Source organism: Raphanus sativus, chromosome 2 (genome assembly GCF_000801105.2).
Source record: "Raphanus sativus cultivar WK10039 chromosome 2, ASM80110v3, whole genome shotgun sequence".
Lineage (NCBI taxonomy): Eukaryota > Viridiplantae > Streptophyta > Magnoliopsida > Brassicales > Brassicaceae > Raphanus > Raphanus sativus.
Genome location: NC_079512.1, coordinates 17,943,060 through 17,955,868, shown reverse-complemented (window position 1 = coordinate 17,955,868; position 12,809 = coordinate 17,943,060). Strand labels below are relative to the sequence as shown.

Genomic DNA, 12,809 nt, shown 5'->3' with positions numbered 1-12,809 from the left:
CCTTCTGCAACAAGAAATCATTCTCATATAGTTTTCTTTTTGGAACTCCTGCTTCATCTTCTCAAAGCTCAAAATCATGATCATGAATGTTCTCATTGTCACTAGAGAACCGTGGTGAGGATGAGCTTTCATGCTCTTGTAACATGTCTTTAAACGTTATGAGGTGCACTGCACATTTTTTAACCTCTGCCAGCAGGTTAGTAGAATCTCCTTCTGTGTTTTCGATTGTAAATTCAAAGAAGACTTCGTTGTAAGCTCCCATGGACATGCAACTTCTGCTGAACAAGAGAAGATGATCTGATCCAAAACTCATGTTTGCGAAAGCCTTTGGATCAGGATACCATAACTCATCCATAACAACAAGCTCCTTAGCACCAACCCTTTTTAAAACACAAGAACAACGTATCTTGAGATCGTGCATTGAGTACTGTCCATTGACTCCAATCATGATACAGGCGGCAAAACCTAGAATGTCAGATGATGATGGACTCTCAGGCAAATGTATTCTCAAAGAGGATCCCATGGCTTGGTGATTGAAACAAGATGGCACATCTCTTCCAGGAAAATAAGAGTGTTCTGGTTTCGCTGCGCCTAGCTGCATGTTACGGTGAATGAGATTATGTGCCTGTTGATCCAGTTTGTAACAGTTGCTAGCTATAAGCTTGCGCAGACAACAAGGCTTGAAGCAGCCTGAGATATTCACTAGGGATGTACAGCCATGGGCGTATATATACAAGAGACCCCGTGGAAGGTCATCAGGCAATTCTTGAAGTCTCTGACAATTGTTTACATCAAGTCTGTTCAACCTGGTGAGTCGTTTGATGCTCGCAGGTATGTGTTCAAAATTGTTACTACTCAAATCTAATTCTGATAGACTCCACAAGTTACCAGTACTGTTAGGTATCTCTATCATGTTCATGTTGCTTAGGCACAGAGCTCTTAAGTCATCAAACCTTGATAAGCTAGGACATAGAGAGTGCAAACCTTCTGAGGAATAGAAGCTATTCCTGATTGCTAAAACTTGCAGACGGTTGAATCGTGCAGTTGACCATGGTGCTCGTCTTATCAATGTTCTTCTAGCTTGAAGCACCTCGAGAGCTATTGATATACCATGGATTTTACCCGTTTTTAACCATGGTATACTAGTATTTTATTATATATTTAATCTGTTTTCTAGCATGTTAGGTATGTTTTCAGGTTCAGGAGCATTTCGTGAGAAAGTGATGTTTTTGGAGTATTTTGGAGTACAAGAGATGATCCACCCGAGTTGACCATTCAAGACTAAGTCGGAAGTCAACATTGCGATTACAATCGATCGATACTCATCCTGAGTCGTCGATCGATGCAGCTGAGAAGATCCGCGTACTAGAAGATTATAATCGATCGATACACATCAGTGTTGTCGATCGATATCGAGGACGGAATGGTTTAGCCGACAACTTCACCAAGACTTCACCAAATTACGAGATTGCCCCTGACGAGTTTTTAACCTAATGGAAATGCTTAAATACTCCTGCAAAGTCTTTTTGACGGCAAGTTTTGAAACCCTTTGAAGCTTGAAGCTTTTCACAACCAAAGCAGAGAGTGTGAGAGAGAGAGAGACTAGAGTTTTATTTGTTTGAGAGAGATTGGAGAGATTTCTCATCTCCTTTTGTATTTCTACTTTATTCTATCTATGCAATTCTTTCATCTATCTATTGTTATGAATTGTTTAGCTATGTCTGAGTAGTCTACTTGTTAGATCTAGGGATTAAATAGGTTTGTGGGATTAGCCCCAAGTTATAATTGCTAAGTTGTGATACTCATCAAATGGATTGTACCCTATGCTTGTTTTAGAGTAGCTAACTAGAACATAGATCACTAGGATCTTAGATTATCTTGAATTATCCATTTGAGCGATGCCTGTTTCCCGTTGAGAAGAACGACAGTTCCTCCTTGAGACCTCGCGGTCATATTCGGTTCGCGCCTAGGCAGATCTAGAAGCCGTCGATCGATACCCTACTGGTAAATCGATCGGTGCCGCGAAAGGTGTATCGCTCGATATCTCAAAATGATATCGACCGACTCTTTTTCTGTGTCATCATGCGAAAGGTGTGGCCAGAGATCTAGATATTTTAACCAGTGATTCATTCACATATGTTAAGCGGCTGAGATCTATAGTATCATGCAAGCAACTTATTAAAGAATTTATAGAGATTATAATCTCTATCCCTGAATAGAAACCCTATGTCTAGCACTCTTTATCCCATTTAAACAACCATTCATATTGTTAGTTGGAGCAACTGCCTTGCTCATTTTAGGATTTGTTATTTTTATTTCCTTTATATAAACCAACCTTGCCTAGGATTGATTAGTAGATTTTATTTAATTGGTTCCCTAGCTCCTCGTGATTCGATCCCTAAGTACTACAGCTGTACCTCTTATTTGAGAGAATAAGCTCTACTGGGTAATTTGAGCACTATCAAATTTGGCGCCGTTGCCGGGGAGCTTTGATCGCCATTAGATTTAATCTTATTAATCTTAGGTTTTTCTTTTACTCCCTTTCTTATTTAAATTTTTCTTGTCTTTTCAGGTACATGCCCAGCAGTACCAGAAGCAACAAGGAAAATCAACTATTATTCTCAGAGGATACGCTCAATCCGCAAAGACCTACGCTCCGCATCGGTCGATAGAACCGCATTACCGTCGACTGATACACACGTTCAAGTGTCGACCGACACTCCGACCGCACCGTCGACCGATACCGTTCACTGATCTACATCGATCGATACTTCTAACCGTATACCGATTGACACTACTCCGCGAAGCATGGTCGCGATTGTCATTCTCACGCAGGGCGAGAATGGAAACCTGTATGACCAAGATGGTCATCTGCGTAATGCAACAGGTCAGAAACTAGATGCACAGGGAAACATAATCCCTGAACTTAAAGCTGAGGTTACAGGAGAAGCTCAAACACGATCGTTGGCAGACTATAACCGTCCAGACGAGTACTACACCAACAGATCAGCTATTCGACTTCCAGAGATTCAGAAGCCGAACTTCGAGCTCAAGCCTCAGTACTACTCTCTCGTGTCTCAGATACCTTATTCTGGGCAATCACACGAGCATCCTATGGACTATCTGGAGAGGTTCGAGGATCTTATCGCTGCTATTCGTATGGATGGAGTCCCCGAGGACTACCTACTCTGCAAGCTCTTCAAATACTCACTGCTTGGAGAAGCTTCGCACTGGCTCAAGCAGCTACCTACAGGATCACTGACATCCTGGGCCGACATCAAAAACGCCTTCCTGCGTAATTTCTTTGATGAGGCACGCGCTGAAGATTTGAGGAGCAAAATAGCCACTTTCGCGCAAAAGCCTAGCGAGACATTTAAAGACGCGTGGATAAGATTCAAGTTCTTCCAGCGAGACTGTCCACACCATGGATTCAATGAAAGGCAGCTATTAAGCACTTTTTACAGAGGTATCGCCTTAAGGTATCAGATGGCTCTTGATACTGCTAGTGAGGGGAACTTCAACACTAGGAATCCAAGAGAGGCTGTGAGACTTATTGAGAACCTAGCAACATCATCAGCACCAAGAACACTGACTTTGACAAGAAGAAATCGGTTGCAGCCATAGGTGAAGACCAGATGAATGAAGTCAGAACCAAGATAGATGCATTTCATGCTTTTATGGGACAACCAGTCTGCTCAGCTGAAGAAGGAGAGGCTAGAGAGGATGATACAGAGGAAGATGTGAACTACATTGGAGGTACTGGATTTCAAAGATATGGAAACCAGGGTGGAAACAGAAACTTTTTTGGCAGTGGTCAGAAGAGTAACTACAACCAGAGTTCACAGTATTAGAAACCCTTCACCAACACAAGGAACTACGGCAACTCAGCTTACCAAAACCCACCACCACCCACCCAAGAGAGTAAGTTTGATGCCATGATTGATAGAGTTCTGGAAGGTCAGCAGAAGCTTACAATAGAAGCTTACAGTAGACTTCAATGGGAAGATTGATTATGTCTTTAACAATCTGACCACGAGGATAGATACCATCTGCACTCAAGTTATTTTGCAGTTTTTTATTTTAGATCCAAGTAGAATGATAATTCCATCGACCGACATTCAACATTCATATCGCTCGACACCATACGACCATTACTAACGATCGACGTAGACCACTACGAATCGATCGACATCTTGTCGATCAGGTTTATTCATTCTAACTTGTTATATTTATTATGTTTTATTTATTTACCTCACCACCGGATGTTACACTGGGACAGTGTAATTTAAGTCTGGGGGGGAGTTTACTAATATGTGTTTTTATTTTAGTTTTTATTAAAAGGAGTTTACTAATATGTGTTTTTATTTTAGTTTTTATTAACAAATTTATTTTTCGCATAAGTATTAAATATTAACATTGATATGGATTATTATTTGATTGTCTGACCACTCTTTAGCACCATTCTAGATTACTAATTGCAGATAGTACTAAAGATGCTAAAGTGGATCAACTTGCTATATATATCCACTAGTTAAGATTGTTTGAAGGAACCAAAGCTGACCTCCAACACTAATACTGACTTATTTGCTTGTCTTGGGGCTTGGATATCACTGGATCGGAATCCTCTTACAAGTCTGGAAGGTAAAAAGTCTGTGTGTTTCTTGTTCCCTTCCTTCGCTCTCTTCGGCATCTCGAGATCTAAGTTTATGTTATAAAAGATTGAAATGATTTCTTGAGAGGCAGAGGGATAGGTAAATTACCTGCGACCCCATTATTCTAAATCTCGAGGATGATCACACATTGTGGAAACGAGGGATAGGTAAATTACCTGAGACCCCATTATTCGCTACACTTTGTCAAAAATGTATGAGTTACAATGCAAATGTCAATGAGATGGACTAGATGACCTTTGTGGCATCGAAACCTGTTGAAATTGAAACTAATAAGAGATTCAGTGAAGAGAGAAGAGGGGAGAAAGGGATCAGAGAAGACTACATGTGTGTTCAGATACTTGTTTGAGTTGAATCCATGTGTTCTTTGATCGATACTCCCAAGGTAAAGCCTGCACTTTATTTTATGTTAAGTAATGAGGTTAGTAGAGGGGAATGTCAGATGAGAAATGCTAAGTTGTTGACTAGATGAGTTTAGTTGCTAAGCTAGGATAATGCATGATTAACTTCTGTGATTAGGATTTTAGACATGAATTGCAAACCCATAAAGTGATGACTTCAATATATTGAATCCTTGAGTTCCTGCTATTTCCAAACCTTTTCCAAAGACTACTGTTTTTGCTTGAGGACAAGCAAAGGAGTAAGTCTCGGGGAGTTGATATACCATGGATTTTACCCGTTTTTAACCATGGTATACTAGTATTTTATTATATATTTAATCTGTTTTCTAGCCTGTTCGGTATGTTTTCAGGTTCAGGAGCATTTCGTGAGAAAGTGATGTTTTGGAGTATTTTGGAGTATAAGAGATGATACACCCGAGTTGACCATTCAAGATTAAGTCGGAAGTCAACATTGCGATTACAATCGATCGATACTCATCCTGAGTCGTCGATCGATGCAGCTGAGAAGATCCGCGTACTAGAAGATTATAATCGATCGATACACATCAGTGTTGTCGATCGATATCGAGGACGGAATGGTTTAGCCGACTACTTCACCAAGACTTCACCAAATTACGAGATTGCCCCTGGCGAGTTTTTAACCTAATGAAGCTTTTCACAACCAAAGCAGAGAGTGTGAGAGAGAGACTAGAGTTTTATTTGTTTGAGAGAGATTGGAGAGATTTCTCATCTCCTTTTGTATTTCTACTTTATTCTATCTATGCAATTCTTTCATCTATCTATTGTTATGAATTGTTTAGCTATGTCTGAGTAGTCTACTTGTTAGATCTAGGGTTTAAATAGGTTTGTGGGATTAGCCCCAAGTTATAATTGCTAAGTTGTGATACTCATCAAATGGATTGTACCTTATGCTTGTTTTAGAGTAGCTAACTAGAACATAGATCACTAGGATCTTAGATTATCTTGAATTATCCATTTGAGCGATGCATGTTTCCCGTTGAGAAGAACGACAGTTCCTCCTTGAGACCTCGCGGTCATATTCGGTTCGCGCCTAGGCAGATCTAGAAGCCGTCGATCGATACCCTACTGGTAAATCGATCGGCGCAGCGAAAGGTGTATCGCTCGATATCTCAAAAGGATATCGACCGACTATTTTTTTGTGTCATCATGCGAATGGTGTGGCCAGAGATCTAGATATTTTAACCAGTGATTCATTCACATATGTTAAGCGGCTGAGATCTATAGTATCATGCAAGCAACTTATTAAAGCATTTATAGAGATTATAATCTTCATCCCTGAATAGAAACCCTATGTCTAGCACTCTTTATCCCATTTAAACAACCATTCATATTGTTAGTTGGAGCAACTGCCTTGCTCATTTTAGGATTTGTTATTTTTATTTCCATCATATAAACCAACCTTGCCTAGGATTGATTAGTAGATTTTATTTAATTGGTTCCATAGCTCCTCGTGATTCGATCCCTAAATACTACAGCTGTACCTCTTATTTGAGAGAGTAAGCTCTACTGGGTAATTTGAGCACTATCAGCTATCAAATTACCAATGTTTTCAGGCAGTTCTTTGATGCTGGTCCTTTCCAAATCAAGCCACCTCAGGCAGCTCATTGTCTCACAAATCTCTGGCGGAAGGCTCTCAAGTACAGAACAGCCAGAAACCTTGAGCTTTTCAAGTGATCTCAACTCAGAAATGCTTACCGGAAGTGATCTAAGTCTTTTATTTCCTGAAATACTCAAGTATCTAAGCTGAGAGAGATCACAGATTCTTGCAGGGATTTCTTTAACTGAAGTCTCAGATATACGCAGAACTTCTATATTCTTGGCAACAAGAGGGAACTCGTTCATATTAAGGCAACCAGACACTTCAAGAGTTTCAAGAGATGTGAGGCTCTGTAATGAGTCTGGGAGGTTCTCAAGATGTTTGCAGCCGTCCAAATTCATGGATTTAAGTGTCACCAAGTGCCTTACAGAACTCGGAAGGGTCCTGATACTCTGGCAATCTGACATATCCAATTCAACCAGACTAGAGAGACGGCTGATCGATGATGGCAGTTCCTCTATCTTTGTACTGCTCATATAGAGTCTTTTGGTTTTCCAAGAAAACTCTGGAAAATGCATTACGCTTGAGCATCCATTCATTCCAACTGTTTCAAGAGACTGCAAAGCGATTCCACTTGGAATCTTCTCGAGTTTGATGCAATTAGTCAAGTACAAACAATAAAGTTTCTGAAGATTTTTGATAGATGGAGTAACCTCAGTTAAGCTTTGGCAATAGAAAAGGTTTAGCTCCTCAAAGTTTGTGGCTTTTAACAGATCCGGAACTTCCATTAGGTACTGACAACGAGAGAGATCCATCTTCTTCAGTATCCTAAGAGGCTGAAAAAGTTACATCAAATGGTTATGGTCCAATAGCAAAAGTAGCCATGATCCGTAGTTTCTGTGGAGAATATTTTACCTGGATTCCATTCCAAAGATAGTGGAGATGGCTATTACTCATACAAAGTTCAACAAGAAACTCCGGATGAAATCTTGAAGGCATAGAGTTTAAAGGGTATCCATCCCAGCGTAGATAACGAAGCTTGCGTGAAAGATCATAGAAGTTGAGTAGCTTGAGATTAGACAAGCCCTCAAAAGCTTTGATCACTAGCAAATACCTCAGAAATTTCAGACATGTTCAGAGACATTCCTTCAACAAGACTCACAGTATTTTTTGACAGCAGATCACAGATGTCTTCAGGACTCCATAAAAGAAACCGTTCAGCCGGTTTGTTACCTGCTTGTTGGCGTACAAGTTCTCTACCCATCTGTTCAAGCAAATCATGCATCTTTATGCATCCATTTGATATGACTATCAAAGACTTCTCAGCGAGAACCGTGATACCTTTTCAGCAGCATAGCCACAAATATCCAGAAGTCTTGTGACATAATCAACATGCTTCATCTTGTAGAAACATGATATGTAGAGAAAAATAGCCTTCTCTTGCTCATCCATTCCATCGTAGCTAACTCTCAGAACCTCCATGATATCACTATGCGGAGAAGTTTGAAGCCTAGCGAGTGTGCTTTCCCATTCTCTTTGGGTTCTTCGATAAAGGAAAGAACCTAAAACTCTTAAAGCCAGTGGAAGACCAGAAGCATAGTTTATAGCTTGAACCGATAACTCCTGGAACTCTGGAGCTATAGTCTCATTTCTGAAAGCACAGTTGCAAAAGAGCTGCAAAGCTTCTTTTTTGGGTAAACACCTAACTTTATATATCAGATTAATGCCATGAGAAACTAGCAAATGTCTATCTCGCGTTGTTACAATGACTCTGCTTCCCGGACCAAACCAACCAGTCTCCTTAACCAATTCATTAAGCTGCTCAGATCGATCTACATCATCGAGTACAATCAAAGCCCTTTTATGCCTGAACCTTTCCTTTATTATGCTCGAACAAGAAACTAAATCTCTCTCTCCAAACATTCTGCATAAAAACTCTCCCTGTAAAGGTTAACTCCATATCTGTTACAGACTTCCTTCACATTCTCCATGAAGCAATGAGCTTGAAATCGAGATGAGAGTTTGTTGTATAAGTATTTAGCAATCGTAGTTTTCCCAACTCCACCCATTCCCCAAATCCCTACCATTCTAACAACATCTTCGTCCTCTGTAGACAGCATAGACAGTAGAAAGTCCATATGGGAACTCATTCCAATCAACTCATTTGAATCATCCAATGAATTGGGAACCAATCTATCAGAAATGTCTTTAACAATCTTCTTAACTAGCTTTGACTCATCCTTCCTACCACACAAAGTTCATCACTTAATAACTTTGAAGCACACCTACAAGACTGCAAACAAAAATCTAAGACACTTACCAGTTCCGAGAATCTTCACGAGATATATAAGCTAACTGCGTCAAAGCTTCTCTCCATTTCTTCACCTTCTTCTTGTCACTATGACTCTCAACACCCTCACCGACACTCCCAGCCTGTCTTCTCACATCCGAAGGATCAACTTCGTAGAAAACGGGTATGATCGTCTGATCAACCGTGTTCTTACATTCCATGATCTTCAAGAGCTCGTCCAAGCACCAGCTTGAAGATGCGTAGTTCCTAGAGACCACAACGATCGCAAATCTGGAGCCTTTGATCACATCTACAAGCTCTGAGGAGATAAACTTGCCTCTCTCAAGATCCAAATCGTCTCTGAAAGTGTTGATCCCCATACGATCAAGCTCGCAGAATAGATGGCTCACGAATGTTTTACGCACATCTTCTCCTCTAAAACTCACGAAAAGGTCTGTTCTCCAGACGACTGAAGAATGGCAAGGAGGAGAAGCCATGGATTCTCTTTCCAAGCTCTCTCTCATATAAAATTCAAGCTCTATCTCAGATAAAGTCAGTCAACTATTTGTCCTCCTTGCTATATTAGTGTAAACTTGTTTTCTATTATTACTCGATGATTCTCCTATAACTTGAAACCATGAAAGTGATACTCTGGCCTTAAAAGTCAAAGGTTCCAACTCATTACGACGGGTGGCAGAGTCAAGAGTCAAGAATCAAATCATTTTGTCCTGACTGCTACAGCATCATTATCCTGTGATTCTCTGACATCTGGAACCTTGAAAGATACTTCTACTCCAAGGTTTCCAATTTCAAAATCATGTCTATACCTACAGTATAAATCTTTCCTAAAATATCCCAAAAAAAACAGAGAGAAATACACTTGACGGCTTCGGAAGTGGAGAGTATAAATACATAGTGTGATTAGAGTTTGAGTATTTGGGGTGAAGAGATAGATACAATGGAACATAACAAGTTCTTGAGGAAGTTCTGATGAATGTTTTTACAGTAACCTGAAAACTCACTCAAGGAGGTGGTGAATCCATTCTTTTGCAATAACCGGTGAACCATACCAAGGTCTTGTTTCATCGTCTGAACCAACAGGCGAGTGGTAAACACCTTCGAAGCTAACATTAAGTGCACCTTCAAGATGAGCTGAAACCTCAGGGACCACTCCATCACCCCACACATCAGCTCGTCCACATACTTGCTTGTATCCTTGCCCTACAAAACGAGCACGGAAACCAGGCCCTGAAGAAACCTGCGAATCCCCAGTCTTGTTGCTTGCTATAGCGAGCTCTGAGATGGTTTCACCACCGTCGATTCCAACAGTCACTTCAGAATCAAGATTTTCACCTGCCTTGTCCACTAAAGGAGCTCCACGAATGTATCTACACAGTGAACTTACCAAATCAGAAATTCTAAGTTTGGACACATGAACATCAATGGATTTAGAAGAAGAAACACTACCTCCCCGCAATGCAGACATATCTCAGCTCAGGGGTATAAACAGCTTTCGCACAATTCTCTTCGACATAATAAAGAAGACCTCTTGTTTGATCAATAACCCCTGATAGTCCTCTCGGTGGTGGTCTATATATACAGTATACAAAACCACACATAATTAAAAACGTCTAAGCAACATCTTCTGAACAGTCTAGAATAAGTAATGAACTCTTTTTTTTTGTTACCTACAAGTGAGGCGTACCAAGTGTAAGCAACAAGGAGATATCAGCGTTTCCGTATTCTTCCATGTAAACTCGAGCAAGCCATCCTCCAGCCGAGTGTCCAATCAAAGACAATCCTTTACCTATAAGTAGTGACACAAAGCCAACAAATTTTATTCTATCCAGTTTGTCCAAACATCATTGCACATTATGAGACAAACATACCTTGGGCTAACTCATTGGCTTCACGGACGGCATCGTCTATTCTTTTCAAATACCTGATCACCCATAACAAGCCACACCCATCATTTGAAAAAAAAAACACAAACTAGTGATTTGAAGTCATAGAGAAATGAATCCATACCAATCAAGAACAGGACGAGGGCGTAGAGTGCCGCGCCAGTAGGCAGGATCAACCAAACCGGCTGCATTTCTAAACCAATCGAGCCTTGATACAGCTGCAACCACTGAAGGAACACCGTACTCACCCAGTGTTACCTCCAGCTTCTTGTAGTCTCCTGAATTGTTGCCTAAACCCTAACAAAACCCCCCACAATATGGAATGGAATCATATAACACGAACCAAAGTTTTTTTTGACGTTTCATAAGGAAAATGCAGAAACCCAGCAAGCAGGTAAAGACTAGTGAAACAAGGAAGGAACTGATCGAAGATTGAAAAAAAGAAAAAAAACAAATATTTAATGGTGGAAGTGGAACCACATATTTTCCGCCTTAGTTATCTCTATCAGAGCAGGGGGAAGGAAGGAGGATTATTACCGGGAGAATGACAGCGGGACGGGGTTTGACGTCGCCTGAGGAAGAGGATGACGATAGTGACGTGGCGGTAGAGAAGCTGGGCCTTAGCCTGAGCGATGGAATAATCGCCGAGGCCATCCTTTTTGTTCTGTGGATGTGAGCTCAAAGGGAGAAAGCTGGACCTTTTAAAAATGAGTTTTTGCACTGGATGACTATGAAATGGTTGGTATTTTTTTTTTTTTTTGACAACAAATGGTTGGTATTTAGATAAATGAATATTTGACGTTTTTCAAGAATCCGGAAAATGTTAATTCTACCGTTACCCTATACGGGCGGGTAGTTAATCAAAATAATTATATTTGGACAAAATAATTACATATCTAAATATATTATCAATTTGATGAGTATTTTAAAATGTTAAGCTTATTTTAAATTAAAATGATATTAATATTTCTCATCCATGTTTTGTTGTTCTTCTTATAGATCATATTTATTTTACTATTGAAAAATGTTCAGCAATACATAATAGTTTTATATTTTTTTAATATTTACTCTACTTTAATAATGGTAGTTATGATAATAAGTAGAATGTAGATTTTAGTATAAAACATGGATTACATTTTTTCGTTCTTATATGTTTTTCCTTGAATACATCGATAATTTATTTTCCTATGTGCAAGTTGAATACATACCAAATTTAGAGATTAAAATACTTCAAACTACTATTGTAATACAAAATTCAAATTAAATATGTAACTAAAATACTTAAACTTACAATTATATATTTGAAATTTTTTTTTGTTAATTCTGTTATTTTGGTTGAATTTTTGCTTGGTATATCTACATCTTATTTTATTTAGCATATCATTTGTTTTATTTTATTGAATACTTGAAATGTTAGTAAAAGCTGTGAATTTTTTACTTGTATTAATGTTTTTTGCGTTATGCACGAAATATTAGTTTTTATGAAAATGTTGTCAACATTATTTATAACATTAATGTTTATATTGTAAATCAATTATGTAGTTGCTTATTGTAGATAAGTGATACAGGCTGAGAATCTCACTCTAGTTTTTCTCACAAGAAATCAAAACCTACGGCTTAAATGAAATGAAGATCGCCCTCAAAGATGTAAAAGGCTTTGAGATAAGATCAAGAACCAGCACCTAAGTGAATCTCACACAAAGATAAATGTTCCACAGTTGTATCCTAAGAAAGCTTCCCACATAACTTAGAATTAACAAGAACAAGCATAAAAGCTCTCAAGAGAAAATCTCACTTTTTATTCAATACTCAAGTCTGCTTTTACAATAAAAGGAGAGGAGCTTTATATATAGCACTTGGACATAATCAAAGACATAAATGAAAGGCGGATTTCTAGGACAAATCATAATTAAAAGACAATCAAAATGCTGGTCAAAAGGGCTGATCTCAAGGGATTGAGATTTGCTTATTAAGAAGATGATGACC

The 12,809-nt window shown here is 39.2% G+C and overlaps 3 protein-coding genes across 3 annotated transcripts; all 3 read right to left on the bottom strand.

The window, feature by feature from the left end:
- Positions 1 to 6,471: 6,471 nt before the first annotated feature.
- Positions 6,472 to 7,680, bottom strand: LOC108832671 (disease resistance protein TAO1-like). Its single transcript, XM_057001457.1, has 2 exons — positions 7,545 to 7,680; positions 6,472 to 7,465 (listed from the first exon to the last, which is right to left on the bottom strand). Exons 1-2 carry the CDS (start codon positions 7,626 to 7,628, stop codon positions 6,596 to 6,598), a joined length of 954 nt encoding a protein of 317 aa, XP_056857437.1. The 5' UTR covers positions 7,629 to 7,680; the 3' UTR covers positions 6,472 to 6,595.
- Positions 7,681 to 7,940: 260 nt separating this feature from the next.
- Positions 7,941 to 9,506, bottom strand: LOC108843514 (disease resistance protein Roq1-like). Its single transcript, XM_057001443.1, is given in 3 exon segments — positions 7,941 to 8,578; positions 8,581 to 8,873; positions 8,950 to 9,506. Coding segments are annotated over 3 exon segments (1,425 nt in total). The 5' UTR covers positions 9,444 to 9,506.
- Positions 9,507 to 9,773: 267 nt separating this feature from the next.
- Positions 9,774 to 11,519, bottom strand: LOC108843515 (uncharacterized). The gene is made up of 6 exons (XM_057004407.1): positions 11,361 to 11,519; positions 10,948 to 11,120; positions 10,809 to 10,861; positions 10,612 to 10,726; positions 10,387 to 10,509; positions 9,774 to 10,307 (listed from the first exon to the last, which is right to left on the bottom strand). Exons 1-6 carry the CDS (start codon positions 11,475 to 11,477, stop codon positions 9,938 to 9,940), a joined length of 951 nt encoding a protein of 316 aa, XP_056860387.1. The 5' UTR covers positions 11,478 to 11,519; the 3' UTR covers positions 9,774 to 9,937.
- Between the last annotated feature and the right edge of the window lie 1,290 nt (positions 11,520 to 12,809).

Bases quoted from the DNA above. Each gene is read 5' to 3' on its own strand.
- LOC108832671 (XM_057001457.1), bottom strand. From the start codon at position 7,628: ATGCCTTCAAGATTTCATCCGGAGTTTCTTGTTGAACTTTGTATGAGT. The intron at 7,466-7,544 runs GTAAAATATTCT...TAACTTTTTCAG, and splicing joins ATCTTTGGAATGGAATCCAG to CCTCTTAGGATACTGAAGAA.
- LOC108843515 (XM_057004407.1), bottom strand. From the start codon at position 11,477: ATGGCCTCGGCGATTATTCCATCGCTCAGGCTAAGGCCCAGCTTCTCT. The intron at 10,862-10,947 runs GTATGGATTCAT...ATGGGTGATCAG, and splicing joins CCTCGTCCTGTTCTTGATTG to GTATTTGAAAAGAATAGACG. The intron at 10,510-10,611 runs GTAGGTAACAAA...CTGTATATATAG, and splicing joins ACACTTGGTACGCCTCACTT to ACCACCACCGAGAGGACTAT.